The 24,796-nt window shown below is 52.3% G+C and overlaps 2 protein-coding genes and 1 non-coding gene across 5 annotated transcripts in view; 1 reads left to right on the top strand and 2 right to left on the bottom strand.

Annotated features, from left to right (window-relative positions):
* Positions 1-3,543: 3,543 nt before the first annotated feature.
* On the bottom strand, positions 3,544-3,616 carry Trnar-ucg (transfer RNA arginine (anticodon UCG)). The gene has a single exon. It is a non-coding gene; the product is annotated as a tRNA-Arg (tRNA).
* Positions 3,617-3,868: 252 nt separating this feature from the next.
* Positions 3,869-20,473, top strand: Polg (DNA polymerase gamma, catalytic subunit). Of its 3 annotated transcripts, XR_002397558.2 has the most exons (24): positions 3,869-4,015; positions 4,660-5,424; positions 8,094-8,289; positions 9,498-9,662; positions 9,760-9,906; positions 10,054-10,133; positions 10,768-10,950; positions 11,030-11,184; positions 11,346-11,472; positions 12,261-12,482; positions 13,719-13,839; positions 13,983-14,069; positions 14,385-14,492; positions 14,932-15,092; positions 15,650-15,703; positions 15,799-15,916; positions 16,351-16,486; positions 16,583-16,829; positions 17,990-18,112; positions 18,233-18,398; positions 18,528-18,736; positions 19,312-19,472; positions 19,669-19,766; positions 20,035-20,221. XR_002397558.2 is itself a non-coding variant. In XM_004852760.4 (23 exons), the coding sequence occupies exons 2-23, from the start codon at positions 4,808-4,810 to the stop codon at positions 20,109-20,111; spliced, it is 3,660 nt and encodes a 1,219-aa protein (XP_004852817.1). In that variant the 5' UTR covers positions 3,869-4,015; positions 4,660-4,807; the 3' UTR covers positions 20,112-20,473. The 3 variants fall into 3 exon arrangements, 2 of the variants coding, with proteins under 2 accessions (XP_004852817.1, XP_012930533.1); XM_004852760.4 differs by lacking the exon at positions 19,669-19,766 and having other exon boundaries at positions 20,035-20,473; XM_013075079.3 differs by lacking the exon at positions 20,035-20,221 and having other exon boundaries at positions 19,669-19,957.
* The window catches only part of Fanci (FA complementation group I), a 66,416-nt gene continuing 61,363 nt past the window's right edge, over positions 19,744-24,796 (bottom strand). The window contains exons 35-38 of the mRNA XM_004852762.4: positions 22,603-22,671; positions 21,572-21,667; positions 21,196-21,303; positions 19,744-20,413 (exon numbers count right to left, since the gene is read on the bottom strand). Of these exons, the coding sequence (XP_004852819.1) occupies positions 20,342-20,413; positions 21,196-21,303; positions 21,572-21,667; positions 22,603-22,671 (345 nt within the window). The 3' untranslated portion in view covers positions 19,744-20,341. The remainder of the gene's footprint in view (positions 20,414-21,195; positions 21,304-21,571; positions 21,668-22,602; positions 22,672-24,796) is intronic.

The raw sequence follows: 24,796 nt of genomic DNA, 5'->3' as shown, positions 1-24,796 counted from the left end.
AAAATTCTGACAACCAAATGCAAAAGCAACACAGCCATTTGCTTCCAGCCTCAGGGTGTGGGAGAGGATGTCCTCCCCCAGACACCTTCCTGCAGAACCTTGCTTTCTTTTTCCTTGCTTTTTGTTCCTGTGATGGGGTGGACCACGTCTACAGAAGAGCAAAATTATTTACCCAAAGGAAATGTCTCTGCTGGAGAGATACATGGTTCTCTCCGTCCCATTTGCACTCAGGACTCCTGACATCTTAAACTGGACACCTGTGACAAACAAATTGCAAGAAACTCGTTTACCACCGAAGGCATGTAGATTGCTGCTGTAGGTCTGGGCAGCTGCTGAAGGTTAAGGCTGTTAGCCCGAGGTGGCACCATGTTCTGCACACCTGGCTGGCCTGCGGGGTTTGATGTCAGCACTTGCAATGAGCAGTTTTACAGCTAGCAAAACAGGCCACAGGGCCCTGGCCAGGACTCAGAGCCCACGGATGTTTCAATCCTTTGGGAACAGAGGGTTCTGCCCTTCTGTCTGGAAGGACATGCTGCCCAATGACGTGGCACCCAGGATAGGACCTTGCATTTCAGTGTCTACCTTTATGGAGACTTTTTTTTTAGTAATTGATAGAAATGTCATTTGGAAAAGTCAGTATATCCTGGGTGTGGTGGGACAGAGCTGAAGCAGTTTGAGACCAGCCTGGACAATTTAGCGAGACCCTGTCTTAAAAATAAAAAAGGGGCTGGGGACAGGAGTCAAGCATCCCTGAGTTTGATCCCCAGCGCTGAAAAATACTATGTGAAAGTATTCAGAAGTGTACCAGAGATAGCAATCTGATTTTTTCCCCTTTTAAAAAAACATATACTTAGATTGAGATTCTTAGAGCAATTTTTTTTTTTTCAGTGCGAGGGAGCAAACCCAGAGCCTCAGGTAACTCAGTTATGCCAGGCAAACACTCTACCACTGAGCTACATGCCTAGTCTGGTCATCAAAAATTTAAAAACTAAATTATCTTAGTCAGGCATGGTAGCACAAGCCTGTAATCTCAGAACTCTGGGAGGCTGAGGCAGGAGAATCACAAGTTCTAGCCCAGACTGGGCAATTTAGCAATTTAGGGAGATCCTGTTTCAAAATAGAAAGAGAGGGAGGGAGGAGGGAGAAGGGCTGGGGACATAGCTCAGTGCAAAGCCCAAGGTTCAATCCTCCTACTGAAAAAACAAAACCAACAAAAAGCCTGAACCAAATTGTCTTATTGATTCAGAACTTTGTCTTTGTCTCACACTAAGAGACCTGGACAGACTACTTCTTACATACTATACTGTTCAGGAAGTTTCATTCTTCTGATGGAAGAACTTATTTTTAGGTTTGGATTGTAAACTGTTCGGACTTTTTTTTTACCAGGACTTGTTATTTTTTATTTCATGTGTTAAATTAAATTGTACATTAGATGCATCTTGTATATTTTAATGTATAAATGATATATTATGTATTAGTAAAATATATAAAATACATTTATTTTTGAGACAGGGTCTCAAATTTAGCATTTCCTTCAGTTATGAGCTTAGTCAAACAGCCACAGTGGCATTAGAAATATCCGTGACTTTGTCCCCACGGGCAATCACAGATCATTTCTGAGCACATTACAGTTGCTGCAGATTTTTCAGAATGTTGTTTATATGCATAGTAATGGTTAGAAAGCTACATCAGAGACCCTGTGATTTAGTGAATTAACAAAAAAGCACATGTATCATTATGTTTCCTACTTATTCCTTCTAATATTCCCGTGTCTCCTTTCCTATGGTATCCCTGTGTGTTTTATGCATTCAGGAGCACTGGGTCTGACTATCTTGTCAAGTAGGATGCTGCTGGGCCTGCCGGGTGTCATGGGACCTGGAGGACCCCCCTGAGATCAGTCTCAGGAGACAGGTGGCCATCAAGAGTCCTGCCCCTCTCATAAAGCTGCTTCAGGCCAGCCTGGTTCCCTTGCCCTGGAATCAGAATCTTCAGCAAGGACAAAAATGGCTGAACCTGCTGATGGTGAGGGACCTTCCTGCCATGCTATACCTACTTTGTTTTGGGGTGCTGGCGATCAAACCCAGGACCTCCTGCCTGCTAAGCAAGCGCTGTAACCCTGAGCTGCACCCCAGTCCAGGTCTTTCTCAGCCCAGCTCCTCCCCTTTCCCTCCATCCTTTTCTAGGAATTTCCCTGCATTCTCCCGGAAAAGTCTGTCCCTAATGGTAATAACAGAAAAACCAGGCACATTTTCTTAAAATCCTTGGACCCTCTCCCCTGACACAGCAAGAGACAACGTTCCTTAGGACTCCCTTCCCCCAACAAAACACTGAGTTTTTTTTTCTATAGCATGCACCTCGATTGTAACTGAACGCATATTTATTTTTTCCAGTACTGGGGATTGAACCTGGAGCCTTTGCACTGAGCTACATCCCCAGCCCTTTTTATTTTTTCTTTTGAGAAAGGATCTCATTCTTGCTCTGTGCCATGGGCAGGCGATGTAGACCCTGATTTAAGGTCTACTCCCTGATTTAAACTGAGAGCTTTTCCTCTGGCCTTTTGTAAAAATGTAAAAGGTATAAGGTTATGTGATAACAAAAATTCCAACGTTGTAAAATCGTGCATTTCCAGTTGATTTTATTTTTTTTCCCCAAATACCACTGTGTATATTAAGTACACTTAGAAAAGTGTTTTTCATTCTTGAAAGACAAGATATGTATAGAGAGGGACCAGGGTCACTGGGCCAGCAGCTTGTCTCTTCCCCCACCTAAGGGGCAGGAGCAGGTAGGGCGCGCCCCAGCCCGCGGCGCCTGCGGAGGGGCGTGTTTCTCCGAACCTCACTCCTGAAAATGTCGAAGTCAGTTCTCGGCGTCTGGATATACCCATGAGCTGAAAGGCAGCTCTCATTTTGTTCCCGAGCAGCTGTGTGACCCCAGTCAGTCGAAAACGCCCCCGAGCCTCCCTCCCCACCCGGCTCTGGTGGTTGACACAGTGCCTCAGCCACGTGGCGCTTTAACCCAGCGGGGCGCGGGCAGCCGAAGCTCCGGGAGCACCAGGCGGCGGACGCGGAGACGCCTGGGGAGACCTGCGGACCTGGAGGCGGATCCAGTGGGCGGATCCAGTGGGCGGGGGCGGTGAGGGCCTGTGGGCAGAATCGGGTTCCTCCAGCGAGATCGCCCGGGCTAGGGGAAGCCGCACGGTGCTGGGTGCGGAGAGAGCTTCGCCTCGGCTACGAGTCCCGCCACGCGGCCACGCCGCCACGCCGCCACCTATCAGTTGATTATAAATCGGCACTTCCGCCTGGGAGATGCCTCACCAGCTGCGTGGGGCTCTCTGCTGCGCTAAGTTCTGGAGGTGCGCAGTCGCAACCTGGACACTAAGGCGGGCCCCTTCACCCGGACTCTGAGTGGGCGTGAGGGGTCAGCAGTTTCTGGAGTGTCCGGATTTGAAAGTGCGGTGAAAATCCGCAGTAGCGCTTACTGTACACTGCACGCTATTTCTAATGAGAATAATGGAAAAACGAAAAGTTAAAGGTACCCCTTTTGCGACCGCGGCAGGACTCGAACCTGCAATCTTCTGATCCGAAGTCAGACGCCTTATCCATTAGGCCACGCGGCCAACCGGCGATTGGTTTACTACAACTCGCTTACAACTACAAGTCGCTTACAGCTCCCAGCTCGCTCGGGACCGACTCACCCGCTTCATGAGTAGGGGGGTCGAGTCCCGGCGCCCGGCGTTCCGCAGGGAGCACCCGCCCGGAAGTCCCCGGCCCACCCCGCGTGCGGGCCGCTCCATTCTCGCCCCTCTTATTGGTCGCATGGAGTGCCTCCGCCCGCCTCCGGGGCAGCCGCGGGACTCAGCGGCCGCTGACGGGAAGTCACTGCTGCCAGCGAAGCGGGCTGCTCGACTTTGCCCTGCACGCTAGCCCGAGGCTGCGTAGGCCGCGCGGAGAGGGGTTTCGCATCTTCCGCCGGGGATCAGGGGTGTTGCGGACTGGGGAGCACTTGGCCGAGCGAGGTTTCCTGCGGGCTCGGCGGGGTGCAGTCGGCCCCTGAGCGGCGGCACGGTTCCTCCCTCTCTGGGCGGGGAGCGGGGCGGCGGCCAGTGCCAGGGTGGGGTGCGGACCCCAGGGTGCGGGCGGGGGGTTCGGGGCGCGGCTGCCGCTGGCGGATTTGAATCCTAGGGCCGAACTTTTCCGCTCTAGGCCCTGGGGCCGCGGCGGCCGCGACAATGGCAGCTGCCATCTGCCGAGCTCTTGCCGAGGGGGAGGGCAGGGCCGCGCGACTTGTGCGCCCGCTGTCCCCGACAGCAGTCCCTGGTGACAGGAAGACCCCGTAACCCCATTTTGCAGAGTAGGCAGTGGGGGCCTAAGGAGCTTGCCCAAGGTCACGCAGCTGGGGAGAGCCAGATCTGAGAACCAAGCCCGCCTCTTGCTTCTCCCGAAACCCCGCTGCAGCTCCCCAGTTCTCTGAGGAGCTCGTGTGGACCTGTTTCCCCGGGAGGGACTTTGGGATTTTTCCAAGGTGGTTTGAGGTTTAACAGAATATGTGCCCAAAGTGCCTGGCACAGGACCTGGGACTCCGTAAATGGTCAAGGAGCGACGGCTGTTAATTCAACACACCACACGTGTGATAACGCCTTGTGTCATCTATCTCCTGTAGGGTTTGTGGGAGGAAGGCAGGCATGGTCAGCCGCACTTCACTGCTTGGAAAACAGAGACAGGACGAGTCTCTCAGCCTGTAAACGCAGCCAAGCTGGAGCCCAAGGCCAGGTGTCCTGACTCCCAGCGGGGAGCTCCCTGCACTAACCATGAGCCGCCTGCTCTGGAAGAAGGTGGCCAGCGTCACCGTCGGGGCAGGGCCAGTTCCAGTATTGGGTCGCTGGGCCTCCAGCTCCGTCCACGTCCCCGTCCCCAGCGACGGGCAGCTGCAGTCGCAGCAGTTGCAAGGGCCATCCTCAGAGGGCGGGCAGCTACGGCACAACCCCTTGCACATCCAGATGCTCTCCAGAGGGCTGCACGAGCAAATCTTCGGGTGCGGAGGACCCAAGCCCGACGAGGCCGCCGTGCGCCGCAGTGTCGAGCACTTGCAGAGGCACGGGCTCTGGGGCCAGCCAGCCACGCCCTTGCCAGACGTGGAGCTGCGCCTGCCGCCGCTCTACGGGGGCAGCCTGGACCAGCACTTCCGCCTCCTGGCCCAGAAGCAGAGCTTGCCTTACCTGGAGGCGGCCGAATCGCTGCTGCAGGCCCAGCTGCCCCCCCAGCCCCAGAGCTGGGCCTGGGCGGAGGGTTGGACGCGGTACGGCCCCGAGGGGGAGGCCGTACCCGTGGACATCCCCGAGGAGCGGGCCCTGGTGTTCGACGTGGAGGTCTGCTTGGCAGAGGGAACTTGCCCCACATTGGCGGTGGCCATATCCCCCTCGGCCTGGTAAGTAGGGGTCAGGGACAAGGGAGGTTAGCTCGAGTAGGGGGCCCAGCTTAAAGGTTTGGTTCAATGAGTCTGCTGAGCCCTCGCTATGTGCTGGGTGCTCATCTGGGGACTGCTGGTGTGGTCAAATATGCAGGCTTTCCCCTGCTTCTGTGGGGCTCACTTTCTGGTGGGAAGGTGCCGGCAGTAAACAAACACCCAAGTGAATGTCAGGTGGAGATAGGACCATGCAGGGATTCATACAGTGTTTTGTACTTGAGAGCTACTGGGCCACTTGAGATGACCAAGATTTGGCTCCTCCACCCTCCCTCCCCTAATAGCTTCGGGAGAATTTAGTCTGAGAAGACATTGGCACGGTGTTTCTGTTTGGGCATGCTGTTGGTTATTGTGGGCAGGAGGAATCTCCCTTTTGTGGGACCATCCAGGCAATGTAAGATGTTCAGCACCCCCAGCCTCCCCCATGAGTGCCAAACCAAATCCCCTCCACCACTTCCAAATGCCCCCGGAGGTGGCATGCCCTTCACCACCCCTAGCTGAGACACATCCTTTCTTCCCCTAGTTTCCCAAGTGAGCATTTTGGTCCCAAACAGGTATATATCCAGTCTCTTTCTCTGCTTTTTAAGTAACTTTCTAAGTGCTACCCAAGTTTCTTTTTCCAACAATGATGGCAGTACTGTTTCTCCCCTTTTTTATTCTTCATTCCAGGATTAAAATACTATTTACAACCTTAATGCTTTCAGGCATGGCCAGCAAAAAAAGTTGGCAGTTTCTTTATTCCTATTGGAAGCTCCATCTTTGTAAAGAAAGCTGCGAAATGTTATATATGCAGTTGAAAATGGTGAAAGCATGGCTAAATAGATAAGGTAGGCATTAATGGCTGAAAAGAGCAAAACTGGATGATTTTGGATTGATTTAGTTCCAGTTATAATAAGAATCACAGTGCTTATTATGTAACTTGATGGTCAAATAAAGGGAAATACCGGCCATCATTTGAAAAGATGAAGTAGGCTTTGGTGGCTGAAAGAAAATTAGGAGACCAGTGACAAGAAAGATTGCTCTTTTGATCTGTTGGTCCTTTTTGGCCACTTTACTGAAAGTTCCCTTTTCTCTTCCTCCTCTTTTCTCTCTTTAACTTCTTCCATCTTCTTTCTCTTCCTGTTCTTCCCATTCTGCCCTCATTCTCATTCCATTCTTGCCACTGCTTAGGCTGCCCCATGGCGGAAGTCATTGTTGAGGACAGGGCTGTGCTGGGACCTCCCCTTAGTGGTGGTGGTGGTAGGGGTGCCAGATGGCATCCCATAGGTGCCCCACAGCTGTCCACTTGTAGCCCTTGGCGTGCCCCTGCCCCATGGCTGTGTGACTTTAGGTAGCTGAGTGGCCCACAGTTCCCAGGGCTGAAGGGAGCCTGAGCCTCCCACAGAGCGGCTTCAAAGGCTGCTGGTGAGGCTAGAGGGGTGTCACTTGGGGCCCCCGCATTTACTGGAAAGTCACAGGAAAACTGTAGGGTTAATGGCATGGATTCCAGCTCATCTTAATCTTATCTAGGGTGTGTGCACTTTGGGTTTTCTTTAAAATCACACATAAGTTTATAAGATGACTTCATGCACAGCTGTAGTCCTGTGTCTTGACACCAGTGTGGCTTTTTATTATAACTAAAGTCTCTCATGTCACCAAAGCCTCAGATATTTGGCATTCTTTACCCTTTTCTTCAGCGTTGTTTTTCAGCATTGTTTTTAAGGGCTTTGATGTGCTGGTGTAACTTCAGCTTGAGTCCACTGTTCAGAGTCTGAATTCGATTTTTCTGGGTTTGAAACAGGAACCTTTCTTCCAAAAAAACCAATTTTGTGTCATTGGGACAAATCTCCTGTCCCCCTTTCCATCAGAGTGCAGAGAGATCCTCCACAGCTGTGGTGTCCACACCACACATGTGGCTTGGCCACTCACCGATGCTGAGTGGGCCTTGACCCTAGGGACAGTCAGTGGCCACCTCGCACCCCGCCTGTGGGTCTCGAGCAGATCGCAGCCTTTCCCTGGTTGGTGTCAGGCCCTGTGGGCAGCGTTCATCCTCCACTCCCACCGGCACATATGCATACATCTCCCATCCCGGCGTCTCCTGCTCTCGTGAGGGAGTTGCTTCTGTGAGGTGCATGATTTGCTCTTTGTCCTTCAGAATCTTTGCAGCCGTCAGATGATTCATCCTCTACGTGTGTGCAGCATTTGTCATTTTTTTGTTTTTTGCCACTTTGAATTAAAAAATCTTCACTTTAGGTTCTGTTATTATCATCTTTGTCTCCTTTACTAGCACTTTGAACCCTGGCTGATTTGTGCTTAGACATGAGGGGTTGATCATATTTGTAAAACACCCAATGCAGATTCAGAATGGGCCCTAGAAATATTTGGATGACCCAGACCCAAACACCTTCGCATGGCACCCAGTGCCATGGTACTGGGCACCATTGCTATATGTGGGAGTTTGAAAGCAAAGCAGCCTGGTGATCCCTTCCCATGATGCAGCCCCCTCCCCCAAGGGTGAGCAGCATCCCTTGGTCTCACTTGTGTCCCTAGCTGCTAGTGCGGGACCTGGCATGCAGTGGTAGTTGTGCAGTGGGTAATGGAAAGTGGATGTGCCGTGCCTCCACACTCAGCCTGCCTGCTCTGCCCTCCCTCAGGTATTCCTGGTGCAGCCGGCGGCTGGTGGAAGAGCGTTACTCTTGGACCAGCCAGCTGTCGCCGGCTGACCTCATTCCGCTGGAGGTCCCTGCTGGTGCCAGCAGCTCCACCCAGCAGGATTGGCGGGAGCAGTTAGTGGTGGGCCACAACGTTTCCTTTGACCGAGCCCATATCAGAGAGCAGTACCGGATCCAGGTAAGGCTGGGGTCTGCAGTTCTGTACGTGGCAGGCAGGAGCCCCAGTAGGGTGGGGAAGCCATTGCTTCTGTGGCCACTGTCTCCATTTGATGCAGCAGCTGCAGGGTCTCCTGGTGACCCACTCTACATGGTCTCTGTGCCCAGTCTGTGGCAGCACTGGAGTTGGTGGCACTTTAGAGCTTAGCATAGGACTTTGGGGGGTCTGAGCCACAGCCGTGCCCCACACCCTGCCTCAGCCATAGATGTGCATGGTGAGTTCCTTAACCTCTCTAAGCCTCAGTTTCCTTTTGATAAAAAGAGGGCTGATAGAAACTCCCTTGGAGGATTTTTAGGAAGGTTTGAACATGCATACATGTCAGACACTCAGAACCATGCCTGGCATGCAGAGATGACAGTTTTTAAATTTTATTTATTTACTTTTTTTTTGGCGGTACTGGGGTTCAAACTCAGGGCCTTGCACTTGCAAGGCAGGCACGGTGCCACTGAGCTAAATCTTCGGCCCAGGTTTTTTTTTTAAAATTTTGATTAGTACATGATGATTACATCATTTGTTGGGAATAGGTACACATACATGATAACCCTTTTTTTTTTTTTAGTACCAGGGATCAAACTTGGGACCTTGCACTTTTGAGACACCAGGTGGCAGAACCACCGAGCTAAATCCCTGGCCCATAATAACACATTTTTTTTGGTACCAGGGATTGAACTCAGGACCTTGCGCTTTTGAGGCAGGCATAGCGCCACTGAGCTAAATCCCCTGCCCTGTTTTAATTCTTTTTATGTTCTCTTATCTTCCCCTTTCTGAAATGCTCTTTTTTCATTGTCTTCACAGTAGCCCTAGGAGAGAGGCAGGGCAGGGGAACTCACCCTTAGCCTGGGTGTTTGTGAGTAGCAGGGCTGGGCCTGGGGGCCACACTGGTAGTTCTGAAGGTCTTGTTTGGCCACCGTGTGCCTGGGTTGCTTGGATCTGCTGCTGGAAGCTGGGACTGAGCCAGGCCTGCACCTCCAAGGGTGGTAGGCTGTTGGCCCTAGGGCAGGCTTCTCACAGGCTGAGAGCAGACGCGAGCAAGCGTGAAGATTCTTTGTTGCTACAGTGGCTGTGTGCCAGGAGGGGAGGCCATGTGAGGAACTGAGGTGGGGCTGGGTTCAGGACCACTGCAGCAGTGGCTGCTTGACCCCTTGCCTATAGCCTGCCCTCCTTTCCAGGGCTCCCATATGCGATTTCTGGACACCATGAGCATGCACATGGCCATCTCAGGGCTAAGCGGCTTCCAGCGAAGTCTGTGGATGGCCGCTAAGCAGGGCAAGCGCAAGGCCCAGCACCCCACACAGCGAGGCCAGAAGTCTCCAGGCAAAACCACCGGCCCAGAGGTGAGACCCCACAGGGGATGGGTAGGAGCCTTCAGGCCAGCCTACCTGGCTGGCCACTGTCCAAGCTGACCTGCCATTCCCTTGCTGTGGTCCCCAGATCTCCTGCTGGGATTGGGTGGACATTAGCAGTGTCAACAACCTGGCTGATGTGCACAGCCTCTATGTGGGGGGGCCTCCCTTGGAGAAGGAGGCCCGCGAGCTATTTGTCAAGGGCAGCATGAAGGACATCCGGGAGAACTTCCAGGTATGGAAGGGAGCTCCAGGGTCATGGGCTGTGGCAGGCAGACCTGCAGCTGAGTGTGGGGAGGTTTAGCTGCCATTCCTGACCCTGAGACCTGGCAGTGGTAGTGGGTGCCTGCCCACCCAGAGCCTTCCTGTCACCTTGTGCTAGGACCTGATGCAGTACTGTGCCCAGGACGTGTGGGCCACCTATGAGGTTTTCCAGCAGCAGATGCCACTCTTCTTGGAGAGGTGAGGGGGAGGCCATGTGGGATCCCTGGGGATAAGTGGGTCCTGGTAGCTGGAATCAGGTGGCACCGGTTCTTGCTCAGGCTAGGGACTTAGCCTGTCTATGCAGAAAGAACAGAGCTCCTCTGTCTGGCGGTGTCCGTGGACCCCTGGACTCTGGGTTATGCTTATGTCTTGTGTGCCTGGTCCTGGTTTGTTAAACATCTCTGTACCCAGATCCTGAGCTGAGGGCTGAGGTTTATTAGTGAGTCACAAGCACCAGCCAGACCTGGCCCATGACTGACTTATCCTGCTCACTTGACTTGGGCAAGTTTCTTGGTTTCTGTGGGGCTCAGTGTTCCTGTTGTGGAGACGTGTGGACATGCTTAACTCCCCATGTGATCTTGGGGTGTGTGTGGTCATGCAGCAGGGCGTGGCCACTCTTCTGTGATCTGAGACTACCACTTTAGGCTGAGGATGGTAGCTTACTTCTGTGTGACAGATGAGGGACCTAATGCAGGGTTGGGTATCAGCCGAGCTGACTTCAGGGCTGTGCCATGGGGCTGGGTGGGGTGAACTTGCTAAACTGGCTCAGATAATTGGGCCAAAGCTTTAGCTCACATGGTCACATATGGCAGTGATGGTGTTTGTCCCCAAGGTGCCCCCACCCGGTGACTCTGGCCGGCATGCTGGAGATGGGTGTCTCCTACCTGCCTGTCAACCAGAACTGGGAGCGTTACCTGGCCGAGGCACAGAGCACCTATGAGGAGCTGCAGCGGGAGATGAAGAAGTCGCTGATGGACCTGGCCAATGATGCCTGCCAGCTGCTCTCAGGAGAGAGGTACCCGGGCCGCTGTGGGTGGGGACAGGCAGGCAGGAGCCCTGGCCTTTGTCAGTCTTAGCACCACCCTGCTGTGCAGATACAAGGAAGACCCCTGGCTCTGGGACCTGGAGTGGGACCTGCAAGAGTTTAAGCAGAAGAAGACAAAGAAGGTGAAGAAGGAGGAGCCTGTCACAGCCAGCAAGTTGCCCATCGAGGGGGCTGGGGCCCCTGGGGATCCCACGGATCAGGAAGGTGGGGAGCATGGGCGGGAGATGGGTCAGGGTGGTGCCTGGGATGGTCCTAGGGCCCAGGGGGCCCTTGGAATGGGTTCCTCCAGCCTCCTGGAGAGGAGTAGCCTGGGCAGTCTTCCTGAGAGTCCTTCCTCCTGGTCCTGACTCCCCGGCCCTGCACAGACCCCGGCCCCCCCAGTGAGGAAGAGGAGTTTCGGCAAAATATCACAGCTCAAGCCTGCTTGCAGCAGCTGAAGGGCACCACAGAGCTCCTGCCCAAGCGGCTCCAGCACCTTCCTGGACACCCTGGGTGAGCCTTGTCTCCCAACATATCCAGAGGCTGTCCTTGCACTGTCCCTACAAGACTGCTTGTCAGGGCTTCTGCATGAAGGCGACATGCGTGTTTGGTGCTATTCATTTACTCCATCTCCTGCTCCTGCTCTTACCAGCCCCACCAGCTCCCTCATCAGGTGCAGAGCCCCGAACACCTGCAGTGCCACCTGTGGCAGCCACCAGGGTGCAGACAGAGCTCCAGGCCTCCCTTTCAGTACAGTAGCTCTGTCTCCCTGGGAGGTGCAGGCATGCAGACAGTGCAGCAACAGGGGCCCATTAGTGAGACGCAGAGTGAGCAGTTCTGAGTGCTGAGAAGGGAGGTTCTTAGGGGAGGGATCTTCATCTGAGCCTCAGAGAGTGGCAGAGCTGAGGAGAAAGCAGCCAGAGTGAAGAGCAGGGTGCAGACTTGGTCCTGTGGCTTTCTCAGTCTCTGACAGTGAGTGCCTGGCACCTGCTGGCCTCTCATGGAGACAGCTCGGGAGGACCTGGTGGCTCAGGGTAGCAAGGAGGCAGATCTGTTCCCTTTGTGTGGAGGATATGGGAGACTTGGGGTACGGTTGGGGATCCTGAGCTCTTCCTAGTCCCATTGGGCTGACAGTCTTTCCTTTAGAGACAAAATCATTCTAGGAGATTCCATGGGAGCCTAATCGAAGTATCTCAAAGGAGGTGATGGTGACTTGTAGGCCTGGGTCACCAGAAAGCCCCAGGGCTTTGAGGGTGGTTGGCTGGGTCATGAAGACACGCTTTTCCTCCTGGTGGGATTAGGTGGTACCGGAAGCTCTGTCCCCGGCTAGATGACCCTGCGTGGACCCCGGGCCCCAGCCTCCTCAGCCTGCAGATGCGAGTCACACCTAAACTCATGGCAATGACCTGGGACGGCTTCCCCCTGCACTACTCAGAGCGTCATGGCTGGGGCTATCTTGTGCCCGGGCGGCGGGACAACCTGGCTAAGGTGCCAGAGTCGGCGGGGGTGGCCTGCCCCTACAGGTATGGCTCAGGCTGGGCTCTGGGAAAGAAGGGGCTGGAGGCTAGAGACCCTGGGCCTTTGCTGGAAAAAACAAGGTCAGCTCAGGCTGGTGGGAAGAACTGGGGTCCAGAAGTCTGGGTTCTAGTTCTTTTTTTTATGACTTACCTGACCCTATGGGCCTCCCTGCCCATATGTGGGGCCACTGAGGCATCAGAGTGGGGATGAAGGCCCATGCAGAGGGAGGGCTGTTGGAAGTGGCAGGGGAGAAGAAGGACTTTTTTTCCGGGTATAATTTGAGTCCTAATTATGTGGCAAGCCCTGTGTTAAAGAGCCCTTTATAAGGCTTACCTCATCTGTTCCCCAAGCAGCCTCATGAGATAGGGTGGTTACCCCATCTCATTGGGGACCAAACCCAGGACTCCCTACTTTGTGCATGCTAGGCAAGCACTTTGCCACTGAGGTACACCTGGTACCCCCGTTTTATAGTTGACAGCAGGCCTGTGGAAGTTAGTTGTGCTTGAGACCATAAACCAGTGGTGGTAAACCTATGGCACACGTGTTAATTGGTTTTTTAAGACGAAGGATGTTAATGTATGATTTTTTTAAAAAACTAAATCCTCAGTATTCAGGTTTAATTACAGTGTTAGCACTTTGTGATAATTAAGTGGGTTTTGGGTTGCAGTTTGGGCACTTATCCCCAAAAGGTTTGCCATCACTGCAACCCTGAGCTTTTGACAGGCAGGTGGAGGACAGTCATGGTACTTGAAGTGGTCTAGAATTAAGGGTCCTATTGCTTCGTGGCCTTTTGGCTAAGATCAAGTGTAGAATTAAGGGTCCTGGCTTCACAGATCAGAGTCCTTTGCACAAAAGGAGCTGCTCTGGGCCTTGTTCCTTTGAGGCCCTTGTGGATATTGAATTTGTTTTTGTTTTTTGGTACCGGGGACCAAACTCAGGTCCTTGCACTTGCAAGGCAGGCGCGGTGCCACTGAGCTAAATCCCCAGCCCTAGCCCTTTGTGGATAAATGTGCAGGAGCCAGCTTGCAGTGGGCCCTTGAGTCCTGACTTCCACTGCTCTGCGCCCAGGAACCTGGTGTACAATGTGCTGTGCCATTTTCAGTTTATCATTCCCTGTCTAAAAAGCAGGGGAAGCCCTGTCACTTGTGGCTCAGGGCAGATCCTGGGGACTGGGCAAAGGGGATTGTGGGAGGCCTGCAGAGTGGCTGCCAGTACTCAGGCTGCTGCTGTTCTCTGCCCAGAGCCATCGAGTCACTGTACCAGAAGCACCGTGTGGAACAAGGGAAGCAACAGCTACTGCCCCATGAAGCAGGATTGGCTGAGGAGTTCTTGCTCACTGACAGCAGTACCATGTGGCAGACGGTAAGTGCAGGCTCTGACCTAAGCTCTGGGGGCCTTTGGACCAAACCCTGGCCTGTCCCACCCGAGTACTGCACAGAGAAGGGCTGGTGGGTATGGGGCTGTGGAACCCCTGCCTTACTCCTCTGGTCCCTGGGCCCTTCCAGGTGGAAGAGCTGGGCTGCTTAGACCCGGAGGCAGAGGCCATTGTGGAGAACCTGCCCGCTGCAGGGCCAGCTTTGCCCCTAGTGCTGGTTGGTGAGCGGGCCTCAGCCCAGGGTCTCTGGGTGGATCCTGGGCAGCAGGGACTCCCTCATGCCCATGTAGCTTTTCCCCACCAGTGCCCCTAAGTCTGTAAGGGGGGTGGAAATGCTGTCCTACTCCCCCCACCTACCCTCGGGGCTCCACCCATGTTAGGAGGCCGAGGAGGAAGCCTGAGACCTCATACCTTGCTGTTGCTTCCCAGCTTACCTGGTCCCAGTTTCAGGCCCTTTTCCCACCCCCACCCCCTGGCCCTTGCTGAATGCAGGTGCTGGAACAGGGCATGATCTAGATGTGTGGCCCCACAGACTGCTGCTGGTGGCCCCAAAGGCAGCCAGCCCACGTATCACCATGGCAATGGACCCTACAACGATGTGAATGTCCCTGGCTGCTGGTTTTTCAAGCTGCCTCACAAGGTGTGTGTGCAGGTTCACACCTGTCCCCTGGCATCCTATGTGCCAGGCCCACAGCAGGCCTCCAGAGCGACTCAGACTAGGAGACTGTCCTTTCCTTGGGATGGCAGTGGTAGCAGACAGTGTTGTCATCTCTCTGAACTTCGGTTTTTCTTCCCTTGAACATTGGATGGCGAGGGGCATGGAGGTGGAATTAGGTGACGGGAATGGCAAGTGTCTGGCACATCTGGTGTAGGATAGGTCCTGTCAACTGAATGGTATTATTGTGATAGGAACAGGGTTTCCTTGTGTCTGTGTCTCTTAGTGCATGTATGTGTGTGTGTGACTGTGAGAGAAGGAGAAAAGATATTGTCCCCAAGTGTTTGAGGTTCTAGGCTCTTTGGGGAGGATCCAGGGTCTCCCCCCACCTGCCTCCTGCCACAGCTTCCTTTGGCTCCTCCAGGATGGTAACAGCTTTAATGTGGGCAGCCCCTTTGCCAAGGACTTCCTGCCCAAGATGGAGGACGGCACCCTGCAGGCTGGCCCAGGAGGTGCCAGTGGGCCCCGTGCCCTGGAAATCAATAAAATGATATCTTTCTGGAGGAATGCCCATAAACGTATCAGGTGGGCCACTGTGGGAGGGTAGACTTGGGTTTCTCCAGCCCTGGGATGACTCCCCCCGCTCCCCCCACTCTGCCCCCGGCTTCCCACCCTGACTCAGCCTAGGCCACCACAGAGGGACGTTGGAGGACCTTGATTGGCCCTCCCAGCTCCAGCTGAACCCCTTGGTTTAACAACCAGAGCCATAGGGTGCAGCTAAGGGCCCCGGAAGGCTGATGGCCTGTAAGCTCTGTGGCGGACTGGGAGTGAGGTCCTCTGGAGTGGGAATGGCAGGTGGATCTGTCTTGAAAGTCACAGGCTCACTCCTCACACAGTGGGACCTTGACAGGTGGGGCAGTCTGGCCTGGGGGAATGGGGGACAGAAGCATCCCAGAGGCCTGGCCCATCCCTAGATGGCCCACATTTCTGGTTGGTGTCTTGTGGAGTCCCAGGCTTTGGCTGAGCCAGGCAGTGAGGGGTCACAGCGACCCTGAAACTGAACTGGTGTGGGCTTTGGTAGAGCGTGGGTGGATTGTGCTCCCCATAGCTATGCCCGAGCTGCAGCCTGTCTATCTCTACAGCTCCCAGATGGTAGTGTGGCTGCCCAGGTCAGCTTTGCCCCGTGCTGTGACCAGGTATGGCTCTCTGGGTGGTCGTTGGGACAGCTGAGTGGAGAGAATCCTAGAGCCAGTGCAAGCAGCTGATCTTTCTGCCCCTCGCCCCATCCCAGGCATCCCAACTATGATGAGGAAGGCCGCTATGGGGCCATCCTGCCCCAGGTGGTGACTGCTGGCACCATCACCCGCCGGGCTGTGGAACCCACATGGCTCACTGCCAGCAATGCCCGGGTATGTGTCCTCTGCACCGGCCCCCATTCTTCCTCTCCCAGGTCCGGATTTCAGAGAGCCTCTGAGGATTTAGCAAGGAGCATGTGAAGGAACCTGAGGTCTGAGTCAGGTGGGACCCCCGTGTATTCCCTCAGCAGATGTGACTGGTGCCTGCTCCTGCCAGCAGTGGCAGGCATAAGAGCCACAGCTGTCATGGAGTTTGGATAAGGCCGTGAAGAGGAGGTGGCCAGGCACAGTGGGCTCCCTCACTGCCAGCCTGTTGCTGGGGACACTAGGCCTGGAACTGGAGTCCAGGGCAGTGCTGTCTGACCTTTTCTAAAGCCACCCCCTCACATGAGGCCCTAGTATGTGGTCAGGTCTGGCCCCAGGAAACACAGGAGGAGGAGTCATTTCGCTTTGATATCTGGTTGGGCCTGACCTCTCTCTTCCTGTAGCCCGACCGTGTAGGCAGTGAATTGAAAGCCATGGTGCAGGCCCCACCCGGCTATGTCCTCGTGGGTGCTGACGTGGATTCCCAGGAGCTGTGGATCGCAGCAGTGCTTGGAGACGCTCACTTTGCTGGCATCCATGGTGAGCTGGAGCCAGGCAGGGCTGAGGGAGGCAGCCCAGCCCTGCAAGCCTAGTGCTGGGCAGATCATCTTAGCTCTCTCCTGCCTTGTTCTCCAGGCTGCACAGCCTTCGGGTGGATGACACTACAGGGCAAGAAAAGCAATGGCACTGATCTTCACAGTAAGACTGCCTCCACCGTGGGGATCAGCCGAGAGCATGCCAAGGTCTTCAACTATGGCCGCATATATGGGGCTGGGCAGCCCTTTGCTGAGCGCCTGCTAATGCAGTTCAACCACCGGCTCACAAGGCAGGAGGCGGCTGAGAAGGCCCAGCAGATGTATGCCATCACCAAGGGCCTGCGCTGGTGAGGGCCCTCCCTGCCCACGTCAGCCCCCAGGACCTCAGGCCTGCTCTATGCTCCCCTTTTCTCTTGCCCACCACCTGAGCATGCTCTCCAAACCTCTGATCTAGCTGTGGGTGGCTTGTCTGTGGAGTGTGAGTTTTCCTAACAAGGTGAAGCTGTACTTCAGGTAGAACATCTACAGCATACAGTCACATTGGGGGTGTGTCTTAGACTGAGATGCCCACAGGAGTAAGAGCAAGCAGGTATGAGATGGTTGGCAGAACAGTGTGGGAGACTGGAGTGTAGACTGAGCGGCTGATGGAGGAAGCCTAGCTGGGTTCTAGTTTACTGGCCGGCTCTTGGGTTTATTTCCTCTGATAGTACTACACACTACATGCTCAGGACAGTCTGTGCAAGCCAGGGAGCAGAGGTGGAAGTTCATCTGTAGCCCCTTTAGGGAGCAGTGTATGTGTCCACCTTTGATGAGCTAACTGTGGAAACACTCCTCATGTAAGACTGAACACGAAGGAAACCATGAGCAGGGCTGTGACTGTCGGCACAGGAAGGGGAGCGAGCATTGTGCAGAGCACACAGGCGTTGGCTGAGGCTCGTGCTGATGGGCTGTGACTGGAGGCAAACGGCAGTGATGACAGAGGAGGCTGAGCCTTAGTTGTGGAGACCTCGAAAGGCATCAGAGTCCTAGATCACAGCCCAGATGGTGGGCAAACCTTGGTCCTCCCTAAGCAGGCAACACGTGGCTGTTGAGCCCTAGGGTCTGCAGGCTGGAGGGAAGCAGGAGGAATAAAGGGTGAGCCAGGTCTGGCTCTCCAGATGCCTTCTCCCACCCAGGGGTACCCATCCTCACCCTGCTCCCATCTGCAGTGCTGGCTGTGTCCCCCTGGGACAGCTCTGTCTGCCACCCAAGGACAGTAAGAACAGTGATGGCTCATGTTGGGAGTCTGTTCCTTGGGCTCCCATGGCGTAGCCCAGGCTTAGGGCCACAGGACCCCGAGTTCCTGTCTGGGCTGTACTTCTTCTAGTGCATGGCCCCAGCCCATCACTTAAGTCTCTCTGAGCCTGTTTCCTCCCCTGAATGTCCAGCCTGTGGGGGAGCAGCTTGACCCCCAGGGTGTACTCCCATGGGAACAACCACGGTGACAGTACCCCGACACTACCCCCAGGTATCGGCTGACAGAAGAGGGTGAGTGGCTGGTGCAACAGCTGGCCCTCCCCGTGGACAGGACTGAGGACGGCTGGGTTTCCCTGAAGGATCTGCGGAAGATCCAGAGAGAAGCTATAAGGAAGTGAGAACCTTCTGTGTGTCTGGAGTGAAGGGAGGGGTGCGCGCAGTCCAAGAACTGGGCCGCTTTGGGTTTTAGCTCTGAGATGCGGAAGACAAAGCCTGCCTATTTCTGGTTCCCCAGGTCACGCAGGAAGTGGGAGGTGGCTGCTGAGCGAGTGTGGATGGGGGGCACAGAGTCAGAAATGTTCAACAAGCTGGAGAGCATCGCCATGTCGGACACACCTCAAACCCCAGTGCTTGGCTGCCGCATCAGTCGCGCCCTGGAGCCCTCAACTGTCCGGGAGCAGGTATCTTGCTACCCTGGGGGCAGGCAGAGGTGGGTGTGGGACAGCACGGCTCCTGGTGGGCCTCACCCGACCCCAGAGCCAACTGCCTTGTGGGAGAGCCCATCTCACCTGCCCGCCTGGCCTGTCCAGTTTATGACAAGCAGAGTGAACTGGGTGGTGCAGAGCTCTGCTGTGGACTACTTGCACCTCATGCTGGTGGCCATGAAGTGGCTGTTTGAGGAGTTCGCCATTGACGGCCGCTTCTGCATCAGCATCCATGATGAGGTTCGCTACCTGGTGCGGGAGGAGGACCGCTACCGTGCTGCCCTGGCCCTGCAGATCACCAACCTCTTGACCAGGTACGAGGGGCCTGTGGCTGCGTGTTCCTGTGTGGGGCTTTGGGGAGACGCCTGTGGCATAGCCAAGCAGTCCTGAGTTTCCATTAACCCAGAAATGTTTCAGTTGTTTTAAAATTACAAAAGTTTATGGAAGTCCTAAAAAAATTGGCATCAACTTTAAGTTTTGTTAGCTTTGAAACGGTTGTAAACCAGTACTAGGTGACTGAGGTGGGTCAAGGTCAGGGAGGATGTCCCAATTCTGTTCTGAAAATCAACTGACAGGAGACTTGTCTCAATTTATAGGAAAGTGAGATGTTTTTCTTTTTACCCATTAATGTTTTAGAAAATATTGTCAATGGGGAAACACAAGTGTGACTTCTGAGCTGTATCTTCTTTATTTCTCAAATGCTGCCCCAGTGCAGTAAATCAAACTGGTAGCCTTTTCTACCAGTGAAGTTTGCCACACTGGAAGTGTGTGTTGGGTCCCTGCATGCATCTCAGCATTAGCAGGAATGCTGGGCTGTGGGGAGGCAGCACTGGCTCTGCTTCTTGTGCACAGCAGGGCATGGCTGTGACAGGAGACTGGTATCTTGCAGGTGCATGTTTGCCTACAAGCTGGGTCTGAACGATTTGCCCCAGTCAGTCGCCTTTTTCAGTGCGGTCGATATTGACCGGTGCCTCAGGAAGGAAGTGACCATGGATTGTAAAACTCCCTCCAACCAGAATGGGATGGAGAGGAGATACGGGATTCCACAGGGTGAGCACAATGCATCTGTTCTTTTACTCGCAGAGTGGGAGGTGGGAGACCAGAGAGTGGTCAAAGGCAGCAGGAAGCCTGGGGCCCCAGAGAAGAAATCTCACCTCATGTTGTATCAAGGCTATTTCAGTTTGTAAGGTACCTTTGGTCCCCAGTGCATGTGATGTTCAAATAACAAAGGGAAGTCTTTTTCCAGAAAGCAAGTAAATGAAGGGGGTTCCAGAGCTTCAAGTATTTCACCTGCACCTGTGCCCTCTTCAGCCACACCAGAAATGTTTAAACAGGATTTATTATGTAAGTCGAAGTGCACTGTTAGGTGAAAAGAACCCTGTACTAGAAATGTCAAACAAGTAAAACCCGAACAATAGATTTTAGAAGAAAATAAGATGAACTTACTTCATACAAGACAAAACAGATCCACCCAACACTACCATTCCTGCAAATGGTTCTCAACCCTTCCACACACTCTTTTTCTTAAATTTTAGTTTATGGTTGTCCAACTTCTGAGCTCTCAATTTTAATTCTCCAGGAAGCCTCCTGACCAGTGTGTGCTGTCTTTCAGGAGAAGCACTGGATATTTACCAGATAATTGAACTCACCAAAGGCTCCTTGGAAAAGCGAAGCCAGCCTGGCCCATAGCTCTGCCTGGAAGCCCTGTATTTGCTCCCGTGGAGCTTCATCCGGGCGGTGCAGGCTCCCAAATTCAGCCACGGTTCAGTAGAGGACCTGCTAAGATGACTCCTGAATGAAGGTGCAGTTGAGTGCAGTGGGTTCAGAACCAAGGTGCCAACATCGGTGAGGGCTTCAGGACAAGGGGCACTGCTGCTTGGTGATACAAAGGAATCAGAAGCCCCGAAGTTCATGTTAACTCAGGCATTTCGTTGTTTTCTTTTCTTCTTGGCTGGTTCTTGGTTCTGTTCCCTGGGCTCCGATGCAGTGCCCTAGAAGGGGAAAGTAATAAAGCTGCTCTAGGGCAGCGGAAATAAAACAAAACAAACCCCTTTGTTGTCTCTTCTGTCCCCCTTCCCACTCACGGGCAGTAATTCTGTTGAAGTGACAGGGGAGTTCCAAAGTAGAAGAGTGAGTGCCAATTGGCCCTCCTTGAACTCATGCCAAAGAGGTAAAGGTCCTGCGGCTGGCCTACAGTGTGATAATCTCAAGAATGCAGGTTCAACACTTTTGAGAAGCCAGAAAATCCACAATGTTTTATGTGAACTTTCACTTCTGAAATGGGGGTAGGCCACTGATTGTTACTTCTATTTAAACCTTAGATGAAAATATTAGGTCCTGGAGGTAAGAAAACACTGGGCTCTGTTTCAAGAACGATGCAGTGATGGGGGTGTGGCACTGTACCTGGTCAGACAGAAGGAGAGAGACAACACAGGGATGAAGTGGCAGAAGCCCTACCCACAGTATTCAGAGTGCTTGCTCCGAGAGCATGGGAAGGATGTAAACTGGTTACTGAGCCAGAAGGCTGGAGGAAGGAAACAAGGAGAGGCTCCAGGACAAGACTGGTTACTACTCTTTCTAGAAATGTCTATAGTCAAGACGTCATGGGACTTTGAACCTTTCCCTTGAGCTTCCTTTGCTTTCCTCTGATTATTGTTGCACCCTTTCCCTGGCTGTTGGTTGCTACCCTCCCGGTAATCTGTGGCTGCTCCCAAGCAGCCAGGAGGTGTGAGTGGGGCTTGCTGTGCGTGTTCCAGGCAGGAGCAGCACTGACCTCTTCATCTGCCTCCTCCCCGTCCTCTCTGAAAACCATGTCCAGGATGTTTCCTTTGATCTTGAAGTCTCGTGAGGTGCTGAGCTTCATGTGCTGCATCAGGTTCACCTGGATGGATTGCAAGCACAGGAACATTATTCACAGGTCTGTTGGGGCAGCAGCTGACACAATCTTAGCGTAGGCCTCTCTAGCCCTTCTGTTCCCAGCCCCCATCAGCTTCCCACCATGATGCTAAGTTCAGGCCATCTAATCAAATAGCAAAGAAACAGGAATGGATTGTGGCCTGATTTTTCTCCCACTGCAGCTGTGCGGGTTCCATTTGCAGATCCCCTCAACAGAGTAAGGGAAATGGGAACAAATAATAGGGTGTGTTTACCTTGGACTTTTTGGAAAGCTGGATTAGAAATTTTTCATATTGTTCTATGGCAAAGATGAGGTTAGGGATTGGCTTGGTCTCCCGAAGAACTCTGGCCTAAGGAAAAGAACGTAAGATTTACATTTCCAGTTCTATGGTTTTGGAAATTTTCCTGTACAGCAGAACTGCACATGGCTTTCGGGGGGAAAACTGGACTATTTCACAACTAAATGTAATTTTACTTATATACCAGTAGTCTTGGCAGCTAAATCTCGAAGGACCTAAATGCTAGTAGAGGTTGCACTGAGTCATTGTCTCATTTGTAATTCCTCTCTGTTGTCCAGAGAGGGACTATGGGCAGGGTCATTTGCAGAAATTAGCTGCCTGACTTCCTCTTTTTAAAACAATGAGTCCGGTCTGGCACTTCCTCTTTCCTTTTTGTATTCTGCACATGAATTCTCACTGCAGGGATCACATGTTTTTGCCCTGCATTTGAAATTTTTTATATATATTATATATTTTAATATATATATATTATATATATATTTATATATATATATAAATATATATATATATATACTGTTCAAGCCCATAAGGAAAAATATATCTTTTCATCTTTTAAAAATTATCTTGAAATAATTCTATACTGAATGTTCCGATTCATATTTTTTCGTAACTGCAGAATCCAGCCTTATAAATGTAGTACAATTTATTTAGCCAGTCTTCATGTATCCCATCCTGAGAGTATATTAACATTCTGAGAGTTTCAACAGGGTGCCATTTGGGATGACAACCTCCTATATATAGGCCTTTATAGTTTCTATATCCTAAAAGTGGAATTGTCAAATCAGTAGTTACTGCCAAATTGTCCCCTATAGAGGCTGCACTAATTTTTCCCTTTGCCAGAGAAGCACTCACTTTCCTGCATCCTCATCGATTCTTAAGAGATCCTGTCCTATAGGGAGTGTCTTCTGCACTCACCAGCTTTTCCTAAAAACAGTTTTAATGAAGAACTAATGACTGGCAACTATATTTTAGTGTCAGTAGCTTACCATGGCTGTGGCAACAGCAGTTTTCTCCTTTTTCTTTTCTCCTGAGTATTTCACGTCGCTATTCTTATTCTAAAGAAACAGAAACACATTGTCTCATTCCTAAAGGTTTTTCTGTAGTTAGAGGCTAGTGGTAACTTTCCTAGAAGGTAAGTACAATGGACAATGGGGATCACATCTGGGCGAGGACGATTTTCTTTGTAGCAGATGCTGGAAGATGAGAAAATTTTTGTGATGCTTGGTGATCCTCAGATGTTTCTGTGTTTCATGGTTAGGTGGGAGATCTGTTGCTCTTCGAGTTAACACACAGAAATAGAGGGCAGGACAGCCATTACTGTCCTGGGCCAGCCAAGGGACTGGTGAGGTACCAAAGGACAGTTCAAATGGGGGTTATCAAGGTGGTAGCAAGTGCAGGCATTTTCTTGCTGGGCTGATGGCTAAAAGGGCTCCACAAACAAGAAGCAGCCATTCCAGAGGCCATATATTTTCTAATTAGAGGCAATCACAGCTATATTTTTGGTGCAGTGTGGTTATCGTGCGCAACAAGAGTGGAAAGGGCCATACAAATGCTTCCCTGCACTGTAGATTACTGGGTAATAAAGAGCTCCTGGAGAGGAGGAAGAACTGATAAAGCAACCAAGAAGTGCAGAGTACCAACAAGGTAAAAGAATCACCACCTGAGCGAGCAGAGACTTGAGGGAAAAAACACCCAAGTTTAAAGTGTATGAAACACAGGAAGCTTCCACCTCAAAGGGTTTTCCATACCTTCTAGGAAAGGAACATGCCGTGTTCCACAGCAATAAGAAAGAGAAAAAGACCATGGGTTGGGGATGTAGTTCAGGGGTAGAGCACTTGTCCAGCATGCAAGAAGCCCTGGGTCCAATCCCTACCTTAGCAATGCCAAAAACAGAAACCAAAAGACCACCCAGAGCAATGACCCGAAAGTGCAGAGAAGCTATACCGCTGGAGGCAGGAGTGGCAGGGGGCTTATTCCACATGCTCTGTTTTGGAAAATAAGGGACAGCAGACTCTGAAGGGGCTGGCGGGAAGAAAGCTACTTTTGGCCCTGGAAGCCAGGGTAGAGAGGGAGGGGAGGGGAAGGAAAGCAGCCACAGACAGACCTCACTAGACTGTCGGGAAGTGAGCTGTCATCTAGCATGGTACCCTGCTGAGACTCCCTGAATGTAACCCTGTCTGCTGCCCACCCCTGCTGACATAGAAAGTACTAAAAATTAGAGCCGTGGGAAAAAATAGGAAAACAAACAAAAAGCTTAGAAAAGGGTATTAGAGCCAAAAGACAACATCACTGAAGGTTTGCATCTCTGGCAGGATGCTAAAGGCTTTGGTACAGTGGTTTTCAGTGTTTTCTTCCCAACAACTGTTGAACTAAGGCAGTGTGTTTGTGGTGGTGGTGGTGGTGGTGAGAATGAGAGAATTATAGCTCTGAAAGACACGGTGAACGTAATCCCCATTCCTACATAAGAGCTTGAGTTAATGGAAACACGGGCTATTGCCCAGGGTCACTCGTTAAGTAGATCACACAAAGAAAAATGGTTGGCTTGCATTGTCAGTAGGCATTAAGGCAAATAGGGAAGGAATACGATGCCCAGGGATAGAGGAAGCTGATTTTTGTGTAATTTAGGAAAAAGAACAGAACCTCCAAGATATCTGGGGCTTGACAGAAGAAAATGTGTGAGAATGGGGTGAGAAACACAAAAATCGCAACCGTCCAACATTTTACATGTATACAAATAGCAAATGATTCTACAGTGGCATGCACGGTGGCGGCTCGGGGGTTGGCAAACTACAGCCCATAGGACAAATCCAGCCCATGACCTTTTTTTTTTGGTCGTACTGAGGATTGAACCCAGGGCCTCAGGCATGCTAGGCAAGTGCTTTACCACTGAGGTACACCCCAGCCCTCTTCTATTTTTAAGAATAAATTTTCACTGCAACACAGCTATGTTCACTTACTTGTACTCTTGTCTATGGCTATTTTACAGAGTCCATGACCCACAAAGCCTAAAACATTTACTATCTGGCCCTATATAGAAAGTCTTCTGACCCCTGGTATATAGCCAAACTAGCTGGGGTCAAGTCTCAGCTGTGCCTCTTTTTTTGGGAGATACCGGGGATCGAAATTGGGACCTTTTGCTTGTGAGGCAGGCACCGGAACCACTGAGCTAAATCCCTGGCC

Source organism: Heterocephalus glaber, unplaced genomic scaffold (assembly GCF_053883595.1).
Source record: "Heterocephalus glaber isolate CG9 unplaced genomic scaffold, H.glaber_assembly_v1.0 deba00001531, whole genome shotgun sequence".
Taxonomy (NCBI): Eukaryota; Metazoa; Chordata; class Mammalia; order Rodentia; family Bathyergidae; genus Heterocephalus; species Heterocephalus glaber.
The sequence above is the reverse complement of the archived record's forward strand: the minus strand, read 5'-3'. Positions and strand labels throughout refer to the sequence as shown.